This window comes from Hyposmocoma kahamanoa, unplaced genomic scaffold (assembly GCF_003589595.1).
Source record: "Hyposmocoma kahamanoa isolate Upper Pololo Valley unplaced genomic scaffold, ASM358959v1 95, whole genome shotgun sequence".
NCBI classification, from domain to species: Eukaryota; Metazoa; Arthropoda; class Insecta; order Lepidoptera; family Cosmopterigidae; genus Hyposmocoma; species Hyposmocoma kahamanoa.
The window spans coordinates 8431134-8452566 of record NW_020654972.1 but is presented as its reverse complement, the minus strand read 5'-3'; the positions used below and the strand labels follow the sequence as shown (position 1 = coordinate 8452566).

General features: G+C 35.4%; 1 protein-coding gene across 1 annotated transcript in view; it reads left to right on the top strand.

Annotated features, from left to right (window-relative positions):
- The first annotated feature begins 3180 nt into the window (after nucleotides 1-3180).
- The window catches only part of LOC113238162 (breast cancer metastasis-suppressor 1-like protein), a 215287-nt gene continuing 197034 nt past the window's right edge, over nucleotides 3181-21433 (top strand). Inside the window, exons 1-3 of the mRNA XM_026474918.1 lie at nucleotides 3181-3382; nucleotides 5676-5826; nucleotides 6319-6412. Of these exons, the coding sequence (XP_026330703.1) occupies nucleotides 3181-3382; nucleotides 5676-5826; nucleotides 6319-6412 (447 nt within the window). The remainder of the gene's footprint in view (nucleotides 3383-5675; nucleotides 5827-6318; nucleotides 6413-21433) is intronic.

The window sequence follows — 21433 nt, the reverse complement described above, 5'->3', positions numbered from 1 at the left end:
CCTGGATTCGATTTCCAGGCCGGAAGAAATATGTGTACGGCCTAAATTTATTTCTCTCGTGAGTTTGGGTGTAATTTGTGGTTGTCTATGTGTGTGTCCGTGGAACCCGCGAGGCAGGGTTTCCCTGGTGCGCAGCTACGAGTGTGTGAGTTATTATGATTAGTATTATCTTTATTTTTCTCATCTCGTTAGCTGCTTTGAACCACACTTGCGGACCGAAATCAAGCAAATGCATGTCTATGTTGGGGGTGGTGGTGGTGGGTAACAAAAGGCTACTTCGTCCTCTTTCATCTGCAAGAACCTTCTGACTATTATGTATTAAGGATGGCTGCCTTCTGTAACAAGTGGTATATGTTTGGTGGGAGATTCAGGGAATGCAATGACTTCTGTAGCTGTTTAGGAATGACGCCTGTGGTTGAAATAAGTATTGGTACTATTACTACATTCTTTAAATGCTATATTCTGGTTATTTCCTCTTTTGATTCTGTGTATTTAGAGAGTTTTTCTGATATTGTAGACTGTAAGTTGTGGGTGTTTGGTACAGCAATGTCTATTAAAAATTCGGTTTTGTCAATCTTGTTTACTAGCGTGATGTCTGGTCTATCGTAGTGTATGGTTCGGTCAGTCAGAATGGCTCGATCAAAATATAACTTGGCTGCAACATTTTCAAGTACGGTTTCAGGTGTGTATTGATAATAAGGCTTTATGGTTTCCAAAACTTGTTACTGTTCGGCATCTTTTGATGGATGATACTGGCTACTTGATCGTGTCTATGTGTATAGTCTGTCTAGACTATTGCTTTACATGCACCTGTAATGTGTTGGATGGTTTCGGGGGAGCTATAGCATTTTTATACACTTGCCTAAAGTCAGCGTCTTTGTAATGTATTTTTTGGTAATTTCTGATTTCAACCACTTGGTCCTGTGTTGCCAACATGAATCCTTCCGTTTCTGGGAAAAGATCGCCGCGGTTGAGTCACTCGTTTGATTATTATTATGATCTATTTTAGACTTTTATAATTATTAATTAATGTTTATAAGGTTGTTAATTTGGAACTAAACCATTAGAGCTCAAATATAGCACAGACTCACTACATGAGTCTCTTGCATATGTTTGAAATTCCATTTCCGCGTGTATGTTGAATCTGTATCTGCAAAGACAACGCGTCACCACCTTTGGCTAAGAGTAACGGATTAGCAAATAAGCCGTTTTCAAATTTTTACAAATGCCATTTATATTATTATTAGAGTACTCTCTTTTATAATTAAAACGGCTTAATCTTGATAACATCATAACATCTATCTTAGCTGGTGAAAAGGGTGGTGAATTTTTTTTATTATATCAAGTGACGGAACGAACAAATCTTGCGCCTAGTGGTAAGCGACACGCCTGTCCATGGCAGTTGCAGTGCCACTCGGAGCTTTAAATCGCAAAGGTCTAAAGAATATTGCCACTGCGCCTATCACCCTGGGACTTAAGTTGACAAGTCCCATGTGCCTGTAATTTCACCTATATGTACATAACACCCTTACTCAATACTAACATTGTTGCTTGGTGGCAGAAATAAGTAAGGAGGCAATACTTCAGTAGTCGAAATCTTTCACAAAGAGCTCTACTGCTACTTTAACTTATTTGGTCAAATGACAATGACTTTATAACGGCCAATTTGTGTTATTTTCAATAAATTATATTTTTATATGAAAGTTTTATCATTCTTTTCCAGGACTAAACGGTCATTATCATAAACGTCACTAATTCAAATCTTATTTTAAGTATTCCGAAAAGTTTTATTTTGAGTCACTCACATTATAACGTTGCGAAGTATTTAAAATAGCGAATCGACGCAACTACGCTTATTAACTTATAAATAAATAAGTCGCCCAAATTAAGGACACGAACTGTTATTACACTTCCAAATTAGAGTTAGGGTCCTTTGAAACGGGTAGTGTAATAAGCGTATAAATCACGCTTCTATACCTGACTGGCAACATTTTAAAAACTAGTTCCGTTTCCTTCCACAATCGCCTCTTTTAAGACAATAAGACTTCTAGTTCCGCTACAAGGTGAAGGTTTTGATAGTTTCTTTAAATAAATTGTAAGTCCGTGCTCGCGTAGTTCTGTGATAAGGGCATAATTTGTCCCCGAAGCTACCCAAAGCCATAGAAGTAGTAATACTCTTTCATGGCAATATAAAAAAAAAGGTTTGAAAGTTGTTTGATGTTGTTATTCTTACGTAATTAATTTTTAGTTTAAGTATATTACGTTTTGAGTTTCTTAATAATTGCTACCTTTTTAAGCTGATGGTTCTGTAGCCAACACTCAACAAATAAATAAAATAAATCCGACTTTAGGCTTTTGATTTTGTAACATTTAAAACTGCTTCATTTTTGGGTGAACCTTTAATCGAAATTTCTCCTATTTGCTGTATTTCGAGAAGTAGAAGTTGATGGACAGATGTTAAATTTCTCCCTCGTGCATGTGCCTAAGAAACAAAATGGAACTTGGAATACATGGAAGACAGCATGTCCTTTTTACTAAAATGTTTGAATAACACAAAATATAAGATTTTGCCCTAAACATTTTTTCCTAAATGAGCAAAACAAATTGACACAAAAAGTGATTCAGTTTTACTATACGAAGTACAAAGGTCTATTGGCGAGTATTATTGACAAGTTCCAGGCAAGTATTACTAGATGGCGCTAATGTATCGTGGTACTTAAGCTAAAAAAAGTTTTATTATTGTGTAATGAGTGTAAATGTAATTAAACAAATAACAATAAAACTCGCATTAGATTATCAATTACAATAAATATATTAACAATTAAGAATGTGAAGATATGTTTATTTTTTACATGCATGGCAACACTGAACCATTCAGTAACTAGTCAGTATTTTTTTGTATCCACTTTATACTTAAATTAACTTAAAAAGTAATTGCTGTTTTATAATAATTTTCATATATTTATTATCTCTAATATTTCGAATGAAATACTTGAATCCAAGGTCACGAAATAAATTTTAAAAAAGTTGGTGACGTGCCATTACTGACACTTGAAATTTTTCAAAGTTGTTGGTCTGTGGTTTTCAAAACGGAGCGAAAGTTTTGTTTTTCTTCTTTGGTCTTATAATTTCAAATTCTATTACACATTTATTTATCTAGCATTGTAAAATTTTATGAAAATGCCGTCAATGAAGGTGGAAGGCGATAGTGATGGTGACGGAGACATGTCGGGGGGTGACACAGAAAGATCTGGGGGATCATCTAGGGGGCCAGATAGGGACTCCAGCGCCGAGGAGGCTGATGAGCCAGATTCTGATGATTCCTCAGAGATGGACGAGGGAGAATGCGAGCGCCGACGGAATGAATGCTTGGACAATTTAGGTTTGTGTACATTTTGAGGTTATGTTTACAAACAATCGCATTATTGCTACAGCCTTGATGGCAAAATTTATGACATAAGTTTGCTTTCAAAGAGTTTTTGAAGTTTTTCTGTAAACATTGGTTATTGTAGAAATATTTCAAGGTTGTATTGGGGTTGTAACTTTATTAAATTCTTGCAAGGACTTGTTGCATTTATTGTTTGAAAACATTTTGTGCTGTTCTAGATAGCATATACATTTTCCAAAGGATTCTGTTTACAGAATTTTGTGCGCCATGTAATGTTCATTGATTTGCGCAAGAAAAATGACAATAGGGAGTCCTGTGATCAAAACTTCTTTGTTATTGCATGACAAAAATGTACAACATTGCTTCTATGCCTCACCTACATACTGCACCTTGTGCCATAGCGTGTAATGGTTAAGAACCCATTAAGAATAAAGAAATACACATACCAGAGCAAAACTAATAAATAATAGTACAATTTAAATTCAAATATATTGAAAACTACACACAAGACACAAATTAACATTCACAAAGTATGTAATTAAAAAATGGAAACCATTGCAAGTCGCAACAGGGATTTTAAATGTCAACCTGTCAATTCGTAAACAACTGTTTTTCCATTGGGCTACTACCACTCATCAATCATCAAATGGTTTCAATATAAGTTGGTAGCTTTATAACAAGTACGTTTTGGAGCAATAAATCTAACCAAACCAAAAGCGTACTTTGTGAAAGAGATCGTCCATGGAAGTCAAAGTCAAATACTAATTTATTCCATATGTGAAATGAATTTACACTTGAAAACGTCACTTTTCTCCCCTGAGAAGATTGAGCAAGAATTTCTAGAGATTGCTCTTTTCAAATAAACTTAATTGCTGTAGAATACACTTTGAATCAAATTTGTGTGGAATTTAGAGCCATGTTGTCTTTCCATACATCTTTATTTAACACGTCTTCAATTTTGTAATATCAGTTTTATTTATTTATTTATTAAAGGACATCCAACAGCATACATTTAGAACTTAAAAAATAATGTTACATGAGCAGTGCATAATGCCAATTAGAGGATATCACAAAAGCTTAGAAATATTATGATGCGACATTGTGAGTTTCTCTACAATTATTTATAAAATAAAATTTAAAGTTTGAAAAGAACAATTAAAAAATTCATAAAATATTACAGCAAACACCATTTCAAATAAAAATAACAATATTAATTATATGTATAATTAGTAGTAATAAAAATAAAAATTAGCTAAAACCTGATGGTGGACAAATTACTCTTCTAGTTTGTTGCTTAAATGAATGCCTACTATTCGAAAAAATGTCATTGGCACTATAAGACTTATTGTATGTGGTTGTAAGGCGAGAAACGATCTCGTTCTGGCCATAGTTAGTACAACTAGGTGGAACGTAGAAAACCTTATGAATTGAGCTACGGGGTTGATGATAAGGCACAACAAGGCGAAACAGTTTTCAATTAAAATGTTTTAATGTAGTCTTTAAACTTAAGAGATGATAATCTTAATATATGCTCTGGAATCTTATCTTATTGTAAAACGTATACAGGTCCCCATAAAAGAGTTATTTACTTTGATTAAACAAAATTGTGGTACCTTGAGTTTGAGCTTAGTTCTAAGGTTAATATTATGGATATCTTTTTCTTAATGAAATTACTTAAATGTACTGTGATGCCAGTCATGATACCAGCCTCTTTAAATTTTTCTGTGAGATAAGCCCTGATACAATTCTTATTTCTGCCAAAAAGCAGTAGTGTGAAACTACAACCATATGGGACTTGCTGTCCTTAAGTCTCAAGGTGACAGGCGCAGGGGCAGTGCCGCTCGGGTCTTTGCGATCGAAAGTTCTGAGTAGCATTGCAACTGTTAAGAGTAAGCGTGTTGCTTACCTCCAACACACAACTTGTTTGCCCCACCACTTGATACAATAAAAAAATTACGTGATAGATTTAATAACATTTTGTCTTCTCAGATAAAACTCAGATATAAGAAACGTTCTGCTATCATTGAATAGTCTGCCCCATGATGGGCATAGGAAGTTCCATTCAGAGAAGGCGCATGCCTCTAACAGAGGACATAAAAACTGTCAGAGCCAGAAAAGTCCTTCAGTTCTTTAATGCTGTTGGCCTGATGGTAATGGAATGAAGCTGGTGAAATGAACTAGTGATGATCAGAATTTGATCAGTTGCTGGTCACAGTGAAGAAGGAAAGCATAGGCCCGAAATGAAGCCACCCATAATAATAATAATTTTCTATTTTTTTTATTCCAGCCAACCTAGAGCGTCAATTTACGGCATTAAGAGAACAGCTATACAATGAGCGTGTGAAGCATGTAGAGCACCAACTCGCTGAAGTTAGGGGTGGAAGATCACAGGAGTATCTTGGTCCATTGCGGAGACTACAGGACAATATGAGAATAAGGTGAGGAATGAAAAAACCTTTACTATTATATATTTTAAAGGAAAAGTAAAGTTTACTTGTTAATTCTGAAATAGTGATATTAGAACTGACATTTTTAAGATATCTTATGACGGGACGAACCAGTCGTGCGGTTGGTAGTACCGACACGCCGTCCCTAAATCGCAAAGTGCGCCCTTAACTCTGAGACATAAAGGTGACAAGTCCTATCTGCCTGTAGTTTCACCAACGCCTTGGCCCTTCAAAACGAAAACTCAGTAATGCGTACATTATTGCTTAATGGCAGAATTAGGTATAAATATAACAGTACTTTCTTGGACGAATTCTTTCACAAGGAGCTCTGCTGCTACTACTATTTACAACATGTTGGTGTTGGAAGGAATTAGTTCTTTGTAATTCCATAACACATGCAAAGGTCTTCAATGGACTTCCCAGTCTTTACCTAAGGTATTTTCGCTTATAATTTTTTTAATAAACGACGAAATCTTTTTGCAGAATCGAAGTGGCAGGAGTGCTAAAGCAGATGAGAATCGACAATATCAAACACAAGTATGAGGCTGAGGAGCAAGCGGCACACCAGAATTTCAAGGTAAGTCTTTGACATTCTACTGATAACCCATTAAAAAAGCTGACCATAGGAAATTGTAAATAAAATATGTCTATAAACTTTTTTAACAAAATTATAACATTAAATAAAATTAATTATGGTAAGTGAAACCAAACAAATTTTCCTAAAGTCGAAGCCTCTCAAATTACGGAAACAAAATCAGCTGTTCTATACAAAACGTTCATGGAAAACTGGTAAAATAGATAAAAATAACTTACATGGCATCAGAAAAATATATTTCTTTTATGTTGCATGTTTTTTTTATTTGTCTCTTTACCAAAAGTCACTTTTCGATATTCGTAACTTTTTGTTATCGAGAGGGTAGTATAGCATACTTTTTTTAGGCGATTTGAGTAGTTTCCATTGTGAAAATTGTGTGAATTTAAAGACATTCCCGATTAATGTTATTGGACCTTGTTATTAGAACTAACACTGTAGGTTTAGCTACATAATAGTATTTAGTTTGTTAGTTATCATTTGAATAAGAAACTATTGGCTGCTTTTTACAAAGTGATAGGTTACTTTAAAAGAAAAACCTCCACGTAATTATATCAAAGCATAATGCTGTGTTCTGTGTGTAAGTCTTTCAGAGTGTTGATCTGTATTATTCTTACACTACAATGTATTTTTAATAAAGACATGTGTGTAAAGAAACAAGTAGTATAAAGAACCATTGTACAATGTACACGAAACATAAATAAAGATTCTTTTGTCGCTAAATAGCAATATTTTCTAGTTAACTTACGGACAATCGGCTTTTTATTTCAAACCATCATGCATTAAGTTATGCAACGCACATGAAGTTTTTTTTATGTAAATTACAATGAAATATGATAAGAAGGAATCTTATGCTCCGCACGCCATCACAACAGTCGCCACGTCACGGGATCAATTTATTCTGGACAATTCGATTCTACTACAATAAAAACCAAATAAAGATGATCTTGTTAAAATAAGACAATATTATTTTATGTGTTCATTCTAACAGTATTCACAGACTCTCGTATAACAGTAAGAAACGGTAATCAAGGCCATTGACCTTGTTTTGATCTAACTGCATCATGCGTAGACACATTTGCTACGGCGTAGGCCGTAGCTTGTTCGTAGCTATTGTTTTTTATGGCAATTTACTATGCTACTACATAATTGCTTTTTAGTCATTGACTTAGTAATTAATCTGGCGGAGTAACTCAAATTGATCTTTTTCAGTTATTATCTTTATTATTTATCTATCAGTAAGTAAGTAAAATCTTTTAAACTTCTTAAAATATTTTTTAAATATTTTGTTGAACTAAATTGTACGTCTAATCTTTTTATCTGCTGTAATCTAACTTATTATTATTAAGATTTGTTACATTTAACATATTAAACTATCCACAAGATACCTATAAGTTACATGTTCAATCACGTTCAATGTTTTATACACTTATCGAACACATTACCATTGCATTATATAAATTAATATTACCAACAAATTTTTCTATGAAAATTTCAAATTCTGAACTGAATACATTAGATTTTATTTTGATAAGGCATTGAGTTGAATTTCATGCATAAAGCTGAGCATGCTGTTTTTTTGTACATCTGCGTAAAACTTTGACGAACGAACGGAATGTAAATAAACACAATTTTGTTTATAACATTTCTCTCTGTATTGTATTTAAATCAAACAACATATCTTTATAACCACATTTCTATAATACGTATTTAAACTCGTCTTATAAATATAAATACCATTTGTGCTAGCTGCTATCAAAAAAGGTAAGTGCATTTTTTTCATATTGTTCTTCTATTTATTCACGGGCTATCATTCATGCCCAAATGAACACACATGTGAGGGTTCAACGTCAGATTGAGTTTATTCCTGTCACTGGCGCCACCTAGTTCCATACATATGTTTCTTTTGTTCCGGTTATGAGCGAATGGTGATCTCACTCAGTTGTTTACTTAGCCACATTACTTTTGTGATTTGGATTTGTTAATGTATCTTATTCTTTTTTGACAATATTTATTAGTTCGTTCTCTGTTAGAACTATACTGTTTTTATGAACATTTACAATTATTAATTATTTAATATATTTAAAGTAAAAAGTAATCATATTTTTTGTAGGAAATGAAACTATTTTTCCGGACTTAAATCGCGTATATTTGTTTTTTCAAACCTAAGAACTCGATACATATTTTTTGTGTTCTATTTACCACATTTCACAAATTTATAGTAATAAATTTGTTATTGTTACGATTATTAATACAGAGATCGAACACAGCAAAGTTTCTTCGACCCGCTTGGACTTGAACTCGCGACCATGCTGCACCGTAGCATTACTCTTATCAACTGAGCCACAGGACAAGCTACCGAGCTGTCCAAAATTCTCCAATGTGTTTTTGTTATAGATATTTGTACTGGCTTTCGTCATTCGTCGCCGGTAGTGACATCCAGTGAGAGATTTTAGAAAAACCTTAATAATCATAACTAAAATAGTAGAGTTATTTCATTAAAAAACTGCCTCGGTGGCCGAACGGTTACCATGACTGCCACGCAGAGGTCCCAGGTTCGATCCCGGGCCGGGAGAAATATTTGTATGGCCTACATTTATTTCTCTCGCGAGTTTGGGTGTCATTTGTGGTTGTCTATGTGTATGTCCATGGCACCCGCGTCAAAGGGTTTCCCTAGTGCGGGGCTATGAGACCCTTTCTTGGCTCTGGAGCTAGGAGCATGTCCATTTGCTTAAAAAAAAACACATAAATCATTGTCTCCTGTTGTAGTAAACATATATATAGTACGAAATCCGAATTGCAAATGTTTGTGAACATGACAGATTAAACAATACTAGTGAGGCTAGAGTGAACAGGCGTTTTTTTTTAAACAAATACGTACCATTTTTGATCATATCGTTGCTTAACCTCCGGTGAGATTCTGGCTAAGTGTGTATCTATTTTACATAAAAAAGGGAGTTTGTGTCGTTTCTGTTCTACTTCAAATGGTGTACATTTTGTTCATCCGGAATAGTAGCAGTAGAGGTCCTTGTGAAAGAATCGTCCAGGAAAGTACTGCTACCGTATCTATTTCTGCCGATTCCGGTTTTAAAGGGTAATAATGGTGCTGGTGAGGTTACAAGGACATGGGACTTATCTCAATAGGGTGACGGGCGCTGTGAACGCTGTGACATCATGTGTGTGTGAAAACTCTGAGTGGCGCTACAACTGTTCTGGACAGTCATGTCGCTTACTACCAGATGCGCGTGTTGTTTTGTCCTGTTACTTGGTATCTATGAATAGTGAAAAGTTTGATTAATAATTAACCAGCCCGTTGCACCAAGTACCAAGTACCAAGTAGTGAAAAGTTTGATTTATCATCCAAGTTAGGTTCCACTACAATGTATAATAATGATGTTGTTTGTCCCACTTGGGTAATAAGCACTTGAAGAATAAAAATGTTGACTGCATAAAAAGAAAGTGCGCTTTGTGAAAATGCAGCCAAAAAGTCTTAGTTTTAAAAAAAAATAATTTTATTTGTTATGATAAATATGTCGCACTTAGTCAACGTAATGGTCATGAAATCAAATACTATACTGTTATGTTATATTATTTGTGTGGCCTACATTTATTTGGGTGTAATTTGTAGTTGTGTATGTATGTGTCCATGGCATCCGCGATAGAGGGTTTCACTAGTGCGTGGCTATGAGAGTGTGCATTATTATTTTCTTCTTTCTCAGCCTCTTCTTTCTTTGGCTGTTTTACATCATATTTATGGACCGAAATCAAGTAAATATAGTATGGCGTGTATCTATGTGGAGGGTGTGTTATAAGGTCCTACTTCGTCCACTTCCATCTGCATGAACTTTCTGACAATGCGGCATATATTTAAAATTGCTGCTTTTTGCAAAGTAATGTAGAGTCTTTCTACATTACTTTGCAATGTAATAATTTGAGGCTATGGAGAAGATGATTGGGAATAATATCTTTTGTGGAAAGAATAGATTCTTGTCGCCAAATTCTAGACAGTTCATCCTTTAGCTCTGGGTATTTACTTAGTCATAGTCTTATTATTATTATTATATCTATTTTAGACTCGACTCTCCCAAAGTCTAAAAGACTTGAATTTTTAAATGGGGGAGACCGTATTCCCCGGCAATGGCACAGTCGGCCGGGCTCATTATTTATTATTATTATTACTACTGTCGTAACTCAGAACTGATGAAATTGAGACAAGACGATTTGAAATATGAAAAATTATTTAATTGAACCAATTAATTTATCATCATCATCATGCAACATATGTATATATAAAAGTAATCCTATTAATCGCAATAAGATTCATTCTTTTCTGTTTAATTTTCAAATTTTGTTTTTCAAAATTACATCATTTTTAAGTTACGACAGTATTTGGTTACATTTGTGATAAAACAAAAATATCTAACTAGTAATCAGTACACGAAGGATACATTAGTTTCCTGTGTAATATTTGTTTACTCTATGTAACACTCTTACTTACTAGAGTAAGTAAGAGTGTTACATAGAGTAAACAAATATGTAATTGTAAACAAATGTAATTTCCACGTGACATAGATGTCACGTGGAAATTACACCTGAAATAACTAGCATATTAAAGTTTCACCTCTCATTTATATATGACAGGGTTATGTTTGTGTAACGTCGCTTTCACAAATCGACATTGACACAAAAGGTCGTTTGTTGTATGTACATTGGAGCTACAGCCGTTATCTCACAAAGTTGAAGCGTGATAGTTGCAATATGTTCTCTATAATCGCGTTTTTAGAACATGGATCGGAATAGAGAGACAGAGTATATTTGTTTAAACTTCAAAGATGTAATACACATAGTGGATATTATATTTCTCTGAAATTCTGGAATTATTGCTTGCCCATTGTACTACGGTATTGCATTTAAAAGGAAAATTAAGTATTTTGTTTTGAGTTTTTGTTTTAAAATTCTTCCGTGATATCAGGTTTTATCCACCATACGTGTGTTATATTCCGATCATTAATCATAAATGTAGAATGCACATTATTTTTGTTTCCTTGGTATGTCTTGCGGTTTCATATTATCAATTTGTTATCTAGAGTAAATACACTCTGGTGTCATTTTTACCGGTAGCTCACAAGCTAGCAGATTGCCGTAAGAAATAAAAATTACAATGCTTATTGCCACAAACTGTTTTCTACAAAAGAACTATAGACGGAGTACAAAATCTGACGTTAAGAAAATAAAGTGTATATACTAGGTATAACACTTTCGTTTTTATGCTACTTTTGTCACGAGACCAATGCATAGAAACCCGATTCTGAATGTCAAATATACATGTAAATACAACAACTCTACTACAAACAACCTAAAGGTCAAATTGAATAGTCTTGAACAAGCTATAGAATTTGGCAAGAAACTTCCAAGGTCAAGCAAACCTAACCTAACATATATTTATTAATTCCACAAATCGCCACCCACCCACGTTCAACAGGTCACTTAGTAGTTCGCACACACACCAATAGATGGCGCTGTGTGTGCCCTTTACGAGCTTTCACACGTGTTCGAGGAAAACCACTCAAGGCTGCGAAAATGTTACACGTAGATTTGTTACATTGGTAAATAAGATTTAATTGTTTGTTTTAGTGACTAAGGTTGCTGGTTTTTGAATTGTTTGTTTTATGGTATTATCGAAACTACAATTACGACACTATAAAGTAATCGAATAATGAACATAGATTTAAATTCATTTATATGCGAAAACACAAGTTGTATACTGCACTCTTGTCATAATGACTTACGTATTTGTTTTTTCATTCTAACCAAGGGTTCGGGCTGTACAGGATACAGGTCCCAAGGGTTCGGGCTACACAGGATACAGGTCCCAAGGTCCTGAAAAGAGTTACACGATGCGTTTAAAAAAAACAGATACTCATGATTTAGGATTCGGAAAGAAGAATTATTTTAGAGAATATAAAAAAATAAACAGAGTGCCATACAATAATAGAGAAAGTTTTCTTATGGTTACCTATCAGCAGTCGAAATTACATTTTCCAGAAATAACGTTGGCTCGAATTTTCATAACCTCGAAAGTAATTTTTAGAGGAAAATGTTTTTTCTTTTAAACCTTATCTAACCGAACCTAATCTTGTCTTTGCGATAAACATCCAACATATCCTGAAATAACGACGGTTCCGTTATAATTCGGTTTTCGGTGTCATGAAAATTCGAACAAACGTTATATCGGAAAAAGAAATCGACTTTGTGATAGGTTACCTTTTCTTATTAAATATGTTGTAGCGGCGACTAGTTATAGATATTATTACAAAAATACAAAATACAAAAATGGGGGCTTTAACACACGACAACTTTTAGCAGCGATACAAACGAGCGCTTGTGAAACATGCAATTGTATCGCGACACTAGCGATTCATAGGCGGGTGCATGTAAACCTGCGATTGCAAGGATGCCGTCGCTTAAGTTGAATCATTAAAAATTTGCATTGCTATAAAGGAATTTTTTCTGGGTGTTGCTATCTATGTATTAATAATTATAACAATCTAGTGGAGTAATTTCACATAAAAAATAATTGAATATCAATTCAATAAAAATTGCGTTTGAATCGCGATTGTATCACTGCTTAATTTTTTTTTTACAATACCAACTGATGGGGCGGACAAGCCGTGCGCCTGTTGGCAGTGACACTAAGAACTTTAAATCGCAAAGGTTTTAGGGGCGTTACCACTGCGCTCGTCACCTCTGAGACGTAAGTTGGGAAGTCCCATGTACCTGTAATTTCAGTTCACATTACAGCTTGGCGGCAGAAGTAGGTAAGGTGGCAGTGCTTCCCTGGACGTACTTTTTACTGCTACTAAGTCGCGCGTGTATGTAAAAGTAGACGATTAGCGACTGCACTGCATCGCCACTGAATCGCTGCAGACGCGCTGCTATTACGTCGCCGTCTGTAACCGCCTCTAAGATAGACGGATTTCTTGTCACTTGTGAAATAACTTAACTAATTCCTTAAAAATCAACTTCATTCGTTTTGTTACCCCGCATGCAAGTATTATTTTTCTCTTTTGAACCATTCACCATTTGCATTCGAATTAAGATTCAAGTTTCTTGTTATGACTATTTTGGAAATGTCTTTTTCAATAGATTATATGTACACTTTGTCGATAGAAGTCTATACTATCCATGGCATCTAATGCTTGCCATCGCGGTGAAACGATTTGTCAAACAGCGTATGGTACTCGCTATTGATGTCCAGTGTGTACCAGACGTTCAGGAAGGTACGTCGTTCGAGCTCCATGTCACAAAAAGGCCACTTATTATTGGTATATTCTGGTTACATTTCAAAATGCTAATTTGCAACAGTGTCCCATTGAGGGGCATAGGCCTCTTCCTTGGACTTTCAACCCGTCTATCCGCAGGAATCTCCGGCCAGTTCTCAAGAACGCGTCTACGTCATTCCCGCATTTCCGCCTCCTACCGCGCCGCCGATCGTCTTCTTGTAGCACCCACTGGGCAACCCACCTCTGAGTGCATACGCCAGATGTGGCCGGTCCAGACGCAGCGTTTATTGCCTACGTCAGCTATACGAGTTTTGGAACGCGACACGGTGTTTCGCAGTCGGTCCGTCTTTTTAACACTGCGCTATAAAGCTCTTTGCCAAACATTAAATTTGGTCTTCTGAATCAAAGACAATGGGATGGCCATGGAATGAATGTGCGGTTTATATCGCTTCTTACTTTGGTTTCTGATAATTTTTTTAACTCTAATCGAACTAGTTTATGTATAATACGAGTACAGTAAATAAATGTTGGTTTCGAGAATATTCTAACTTTGCATGAACTTCTGTCGTTTTTCTTCCCTCCCACCTGGTGGAAAGCGATGATGATGTCAACGGTGGAGCCTGCACACCTGTAATGTCTATTCACTCTCGCTTTGAAAATGCATAAGTTATAACGTTCAAGAAACAAATCTTCAGATAATTCAACGAAACGAACAAGTCGTGCGCCTGGTGGTAAGCGACACTCCTACTCATTACAGTTCAATGTCCTATTCAGAGCTTTAAAATCGTAATGATCTGAGAGGCATTGCCTCTGCACTCGTCACCCTGAGACATAAGTTGACAAGTCGCAGTTGTCTAAATTCACCAACAAGCTCTCTTACCCTTCAAAACTGGATCGTATTAGTATTACTTTTATTATTTGACGGCCTCCGTGGTCGAGTGCTTGCATACTGGTTTTTATGACGTCGCCATCTCAGAGGTCAGTGTAGAAAACTAACTTTTCTATATTGTCTCGGTTCTGGGTGTTTGTGGTGTCATCGTTGTTTCCGATTTCCATGCTTTAGCTACTTTGGGATCACTGTAAAGTATATGATGTTGTCTAATAACATTTATTACTGCTTAGCGCCAGAAATAGGTAAGGTGGCAGTACTTCCCTGGACGATCTCATTCACAAGGATCTTTACTGCTGCTAAAGTGGCCTGCTTGTCGGTTGTCTATCGCATAAGATTTCGGAGTGTGCGCGTTAACTTTTTAATTTAGTTCTACTTTAACCGTTCCTCTTACGGTCGACTAAAAAGTACGGAACACTTTATTTTTATGTCATTGATATACCCCATTCGCAAGAAGCGATTTACATCTTCTTTCTAGAGGTGGGTGATAGATAAAGTCACGATGAAAAAAATCACGGTGATCAGCCGTTCCAAAATCAGATAGGCTCCGTTCCACTGTCTCCTTCACTCACGTCACGATATACGACGTATTTTACGAACAAACTCGTGCGTGATCTCCGTTCTGTAGAGACTTTCATTTTTAAATTCTAATTATGAACCAAGAAATAATTAAATCAGCGTGAATACCGTGTAAATACAAATAAGATAATTGTACAAAATTGATCCAAAATCGTAAATACGCCGCATGTCTTATTAACGAATAATGCGAAAAGCCTGTGAAACTGTCAAGGTTATTGCGGATCAATTCTTCAGATGAAATTAAGCGTTACGTCAAAGTTAATAACGATTAATAAAAAGTAGCCGCTTGCCAAAACCGTTTATCGTGATTTAAGTGAGTTTTTTTATAACTGGAACGGTTGTCAATATGATGGAAATGTAACCCTTTTCCCCAAGTCTCTTATGCTTATCCTTATGTGTACTTCAAAAGAAAGGAATACGCGCCCAGCGTTAGCATTTCCTGAAAAGTACAATTTAGGGCTATTCAAGGTTTAGGGAATAGGCATTTTTAAAATGATCGCTTGTGTCAACATCTTCGGTCAACATCAGGTAAGAATGTGATCAAGTGTACGCTGAATACACTTGAATGTCGCGATGGCTCTGAGGCTGCCCAGTGGGTACATTCCTTCAAAAAGCTTTACCTTTTTGATTGGGGATTATACCAATTCCATATTGTAGTAATTGCGGCGGCATCAAAGACGTTTACCACGTGTTGATGGAATGCGTTCAGGCTCAGGAGGCAGTTGGGTCTGAGGCTAGCTTACAACAGATTGGGTAACAGTGTATTGGCTACTCCTTCTTAAGCAAAACTACGGTACTGTACGATGTATATTTAAGCACTCTGAGGATCGTATTCCAAAACTGTACTCAATGCTCAAGTCAGGATTTGAGCAGACTTGACTATGATTTCAAGCACTGGAAATACAACCCTAATGGCAAGGACTTGAGTATGATTTCTAGTACTTTGAATCATACTCAAGTACTGACTTGAGCATTGAGTACAGTTCTAAAATACGACCCTAAGAGCGTTGGCGCACAGCATCCCATTCGTATTCGTCACGAATCCGAGACTATTCAAATCTTGAAAAGTCTGACCCACTTCGGATGTCGCTTGTTGTCCGATTCGAACCCCAGAAAAGTAAAGCTGTTTGTGACAAGTGGTCAAGCGTGTGTCTATAAAAATTTCACAATATTTCAATTATAAAATACATTATAATCCTCACTAATATGAATAATAAATAATTCTTATAAAACAGGAACCTGTTTACCCAGGGATGGGCAGTGGGTTAAAATCCAATCAACCCGCCCGGGTATATACTTAAAGCGCCGGGTTTTTACCCATTACTGCCCAAAATTGTGGACAGAAATGACGGAATTAGCAGTAATTCCATACTTATTACAAACTATGTAAAAAAATATTTTTTTTAGATAATAAAGAGGCAACACCATACATTGTCCACCATGCAACCTGAACGACGAAGATCAATTTAATTCAACGATACGATGAAGATTAAGTTAAATGCGTACGATCTAACGGTTTTTGTAACGATTAATTTAAAAAAATGCGATTTTCAAGCGAATCCATTCAATAGAAAGGTAAATCAATAAACATAAAGCAATAAACATTTTGTAATAATATCTTTAATTTTGAACAAAAGTCCATTTACAACAAATCATCAACCCATTTATACGTCCCACTGCTGGGCACGGGTCTCCTTTCAGACGAGGGTTTAGGCCACAGTCCGCCACGCTGGCCCAATGCGGGTTGGGGACTTCATACGTTTTCCGAGGTTTGTGAACTTTCAACGTGCAGGTTTCATCACGTTTTCCTTCATTAAAAAGCTCATGATAAATTTCAAATTAAATTTCGCGCATAAATTCCGAGAAACTCGGAGGTGCGACCCCGGTTTCGAACCCACGACCCTCTCCTTGAGAGGCGGTTGGTCAAACCATTAGGCTACCACATTGACTTACAGTTATATGGACGTCGGGTCCGCGCTAAAAAGTGTCCGAACTTATAGGGCGTTAAAATCGTGTACAGAGCGTCATTCACGCTCTAGTCTTCGTTTGTTCGACTGACAGCGAAGCAAGCAAAATTAGACAGTACTGCGATGACATTACAATTGAAATTCAATGTTTTAGCTTTTTCATATTTCTTGACATGTCACTACGTTTAAATAGGTTGACTTGGGACATTTTTTTCGTGATTTTTGTATTAGACCCGTCGTCCATTTATTTGTAAGTCAGTGGGCTACCACGGCTTTTTACAATATTTTGTTTTACAACAAATATTTAGTTGTAAATAGTTTTTGCCCTCGATTGTGGGCGATAGTGGGTTTTAACCCAACTTAAATTCTAACAAAGCGAAGGGGCGCTTGCCCATCTTTGTGTTTACCTATTTCTCTCTTTCGTTTTTACTGCTATTTTATTTTCGAGGTAGCGCCTTAACCTATTTCAACTGTTTTCATAACAACCTTATTTATATTTTATCGTCCTTCAAGGCGGGCGAGAGTAGGCATTATTTATGCGTGCATGCTTCATCGTCGACCTCGTCGTCAGTTCCCATCAGGTGAAGTGGAGGTCAAACGCGTACTTGTTTTTAACAGACTTCAAAGGAAAGGAGCTTCTCAATTTGACTCTATTTTTTTGTGTGTATGTAATGCGATTAGTGCGGCGTATGTAAACTGATTTCGATGATTCTCTTTTGTGAGAAAGAGGGTACCTTACTATTGGTTGAAGTAAATATTCCACACCTAAAGGTGACAAACTAAGTTAAGATGAATCCGGTTTCACGCACGTTCCGGTAACCGATTTCAATAAAACTTTGCGAATAAATGTACTTTCACAAACTTTTGAGTTGATTTTTTTTATGGAATTGATATTCAATTATTTTTTCTGCAATTACTCTCTGCAATTACTAGTTTGTTATAATTATTAATACAAAGATCGAACACTTAGAAAAAATTCCTTCGATCCGGATTCGAACCAACGTCGTCTAGCAAATCGTGCCAGACTCTATGCCAACTAAGCCACGTAACGAACTTTCGTATGAGCTTGTTTTTGTTACTTAATGTAAAAGTTATTTTTATTAAAAAAAGATGTTTTTACGATATGCTTTAAATAACTTTGAAAAACGATCTTGAAAATCCGCCGATATCATAATCAACTTAAGAAACTTCTATGTACCAGCTATCGTAAAGTTCGTAGTACTTTTTTACGTCTTCAGTTAAGTACAGCCTGGGAGTTGCGGTATTATTGATCCAACTTGACTAAACCTGGTGACGTGGACTTTCTTTGGCTTCTTTGCGTCAGTAAATTGTATGTACATTACATACGGTTTAGTGTTAACTTTACGGTGCTTTACGATGAATTTCCAGATTCTTTCTAAATAGAATTCACGATACGACATACTTTGTTATATACTATGTACCGTTTAGGTTCTCGAATTTCTCTCAGAGAAACTTAAGGAGACTGGTATCATGACTTTGGCATCACAGTACATTTACTCAAATATTTTGTATGCCCGTAAAAATAAACATAATTTCATTAAGAAAGAAGGTATCCATAATAGTAATCTTAGAACTAAGTCCAAACTCATGGTACCACGTTTTCGTTTAACTAATGTAAACGATTCTTTTACGGGGAACTGTATACGTTTTTACAATAAGATTCCGGAGCATATATTAAGATTATCATTTCCTAAGTTTAAAATTTACATTAAAAGTATTTTAATTGAAAAGTCATATTACAAAATTGAAGACTATGTCGACTTGTCCATTGAACAAAGATCTATGTGCAAAACTGCTTGTTTTCAGGAAATAGTACATTACGTTCGTTCTTCGTCGCTGTGTATGTCAGATCGACCGTTGTTCGATTTTATGTTTCAGAAACGAAATAAGATATGTAAATTCTCAAAACATCTTTACATAAGTCGTAGTTTTAATAACGAAATTATTTCTCGTAACGTACTTATTCTCTTTTTGCTAATGATCACATCGGACTTTGTTTTTCGGATGAGTCGATGTGTTAGATAAATATGTGTGGAAAGACAACAAGAGTCTAGATTCCACACAATTATGATTCAAAGTGTAGGTATTCCATAGCATTTAAGTTTATCTGAAAAGAGCAATCCCTAGAGTTTCTTGCTCGTTCTTCTTCAGGAGGTCAGCGTAGTGAACGAGCAGTAGCTTAAAAAATGACGTTTTCAAGTATAAAAATTACCTATGGAATAAATGATTATTTGACTTTGACATCAATTGCTGATTAAGTTAGGTTATAAAACGGGGAATAAAAATGGACTACTTATAACTACTGATACAAAGATTAAACAAGCACAAAGAAAAATACTTCGACCCGACTGTATTCGAACCAGCATCTGCCTCCTTAACGTGACTAGTGGAGTATTTCCACAAATGATAGTTTGTTTTTAATGTACCAGGTGATGGCTGACAAGCGACTTGCTTGTGATAAGCGACAAGGCTGGTGATAAGCGATATGTTTGTCCATGACAGTTGCAGTGCCACCAAGAGATTTAAATCACAATGATCTGAGGGGCACTACCACCGCACTCGTCACCCTGAGACAAATTAGGCAAATCAATTCTGTGTTTATATACATTAAATAAATTGTTTTGTTATGTGTTATGTACTACTGACCTACCTACTCTGTGTGACAATGTTACTAACAATTTATATGGGTCCTTTTTTTATAATACTGTAGTCTTTTTTTTTGAAGACGGAGTGAAATGATATTTGTAGGGTTGCCAGTTTTCATAAAAATTTAAATATCGAAATCGTTTTATCAATAGATTGTGAACAAAAGTAAAATTTTGATAAAAATGATTAAATTGTGAATGTTACTAATTGCGTTATTGCTTTCTTCATTCTTATTTGACAGCTGGCCTACTAGTGTCAAAATCATTTTTTAACAAGAATAGGCGGATTTCATTATCTGTATTGAAATAACATGAAAAACTTAAAAATATGTCTTATCTTTGTATTTTTAATAGACATAGTTCTAAATGCAGTGTATGCATGAACTTACAAAAATTAACAACCCAAATGAACCTGTGCACAGCTGTTGGACGAATAATATGCCGATTATGATTCAGATGAAACAAATTTGGCCACTTACTGCATGTGATAGTCGATAGAATATTTATCGACTGCAATCACTAGCTGCTTGTAAGCGGGCAACACTTTTGCTTAACTGTCATTTTTCTCCATCTTCAAAAAAAACAGACTGTAAGTAACGAGACGAATAAGTCGTGCTGCACCTGGTAAGCGGCACTCAGAACTTTAATAGCAAAGATTTAAGAGACACTACCACTGCGCCTGTCATCTGGAGACATAAGTTGACAAGTCCCATTTGCTTGTAATTTTACCAGCATCCTTACCCTTCAAAACCGAAACACAGTGATACTCACATTACTTCTTGGCGGCAGAAAAAGGTAAGGTGGCAGTACTTCCCTGGACGAACTCTTTCACATGGAGCTCTACTCCCACTAAAATTTAATGTAAAAAATGTAAACTTAAATGTAAGTATTATGTCATTTTCGCTAATATATCTTATTTATATTTATATATATTTATTTGCATATTATATTATAGTAATAGTAAACAGAAAGCACAAATATTTCTAATTTATTTATTTTATTTATTTTTTTTATTCTTTTCTTTTTAATGAATTTCTGGCGTCGAGCTCTACGGGCTTACTGAAAATCAGCGCTGTGGTAAAGCTACTGCAGCATATGCTGAGATAAGTCCCGTGTTGGCATGACGCTACAACACAGGCCATACTACTGTCTACTGTGCATCATGGTTTTAGTTTTACTTGTAATTATAAGTCATATACCTACTTATTTGTATGTAAACTGTTTTAGTGTGGTTTTGTGTTGTTGTATTCGTGCCAATAAAAGTATGTCTATGTCTATGTCTATGTCTAAAAATGAATATCACGGCAGCGAAACATCATGATATTCAATAGAAATATTTTTTGGTTGTTGTTCATTAAGTCGCAAATTCATTTTATCATTAGAAATTTTGCCATTTACAAGGAAACAATAATTTTATACAAAAGATTATGTAGAGTTTTTACGTCGTTCGTTAATGGCAATCCGTAGGAATGAGTAAGTTTTTCAGGTTGTACCTTTCAAACATATTTTTGAATAAATACCTATTCACAAAACGCTTCCCTTAAGGTTTTTTAGTTAGTCGTTTTTTTCTACTCATTTTTCTCAAGGGAATCTGCCTCACGTATGATTTGTAGTGTTTTATC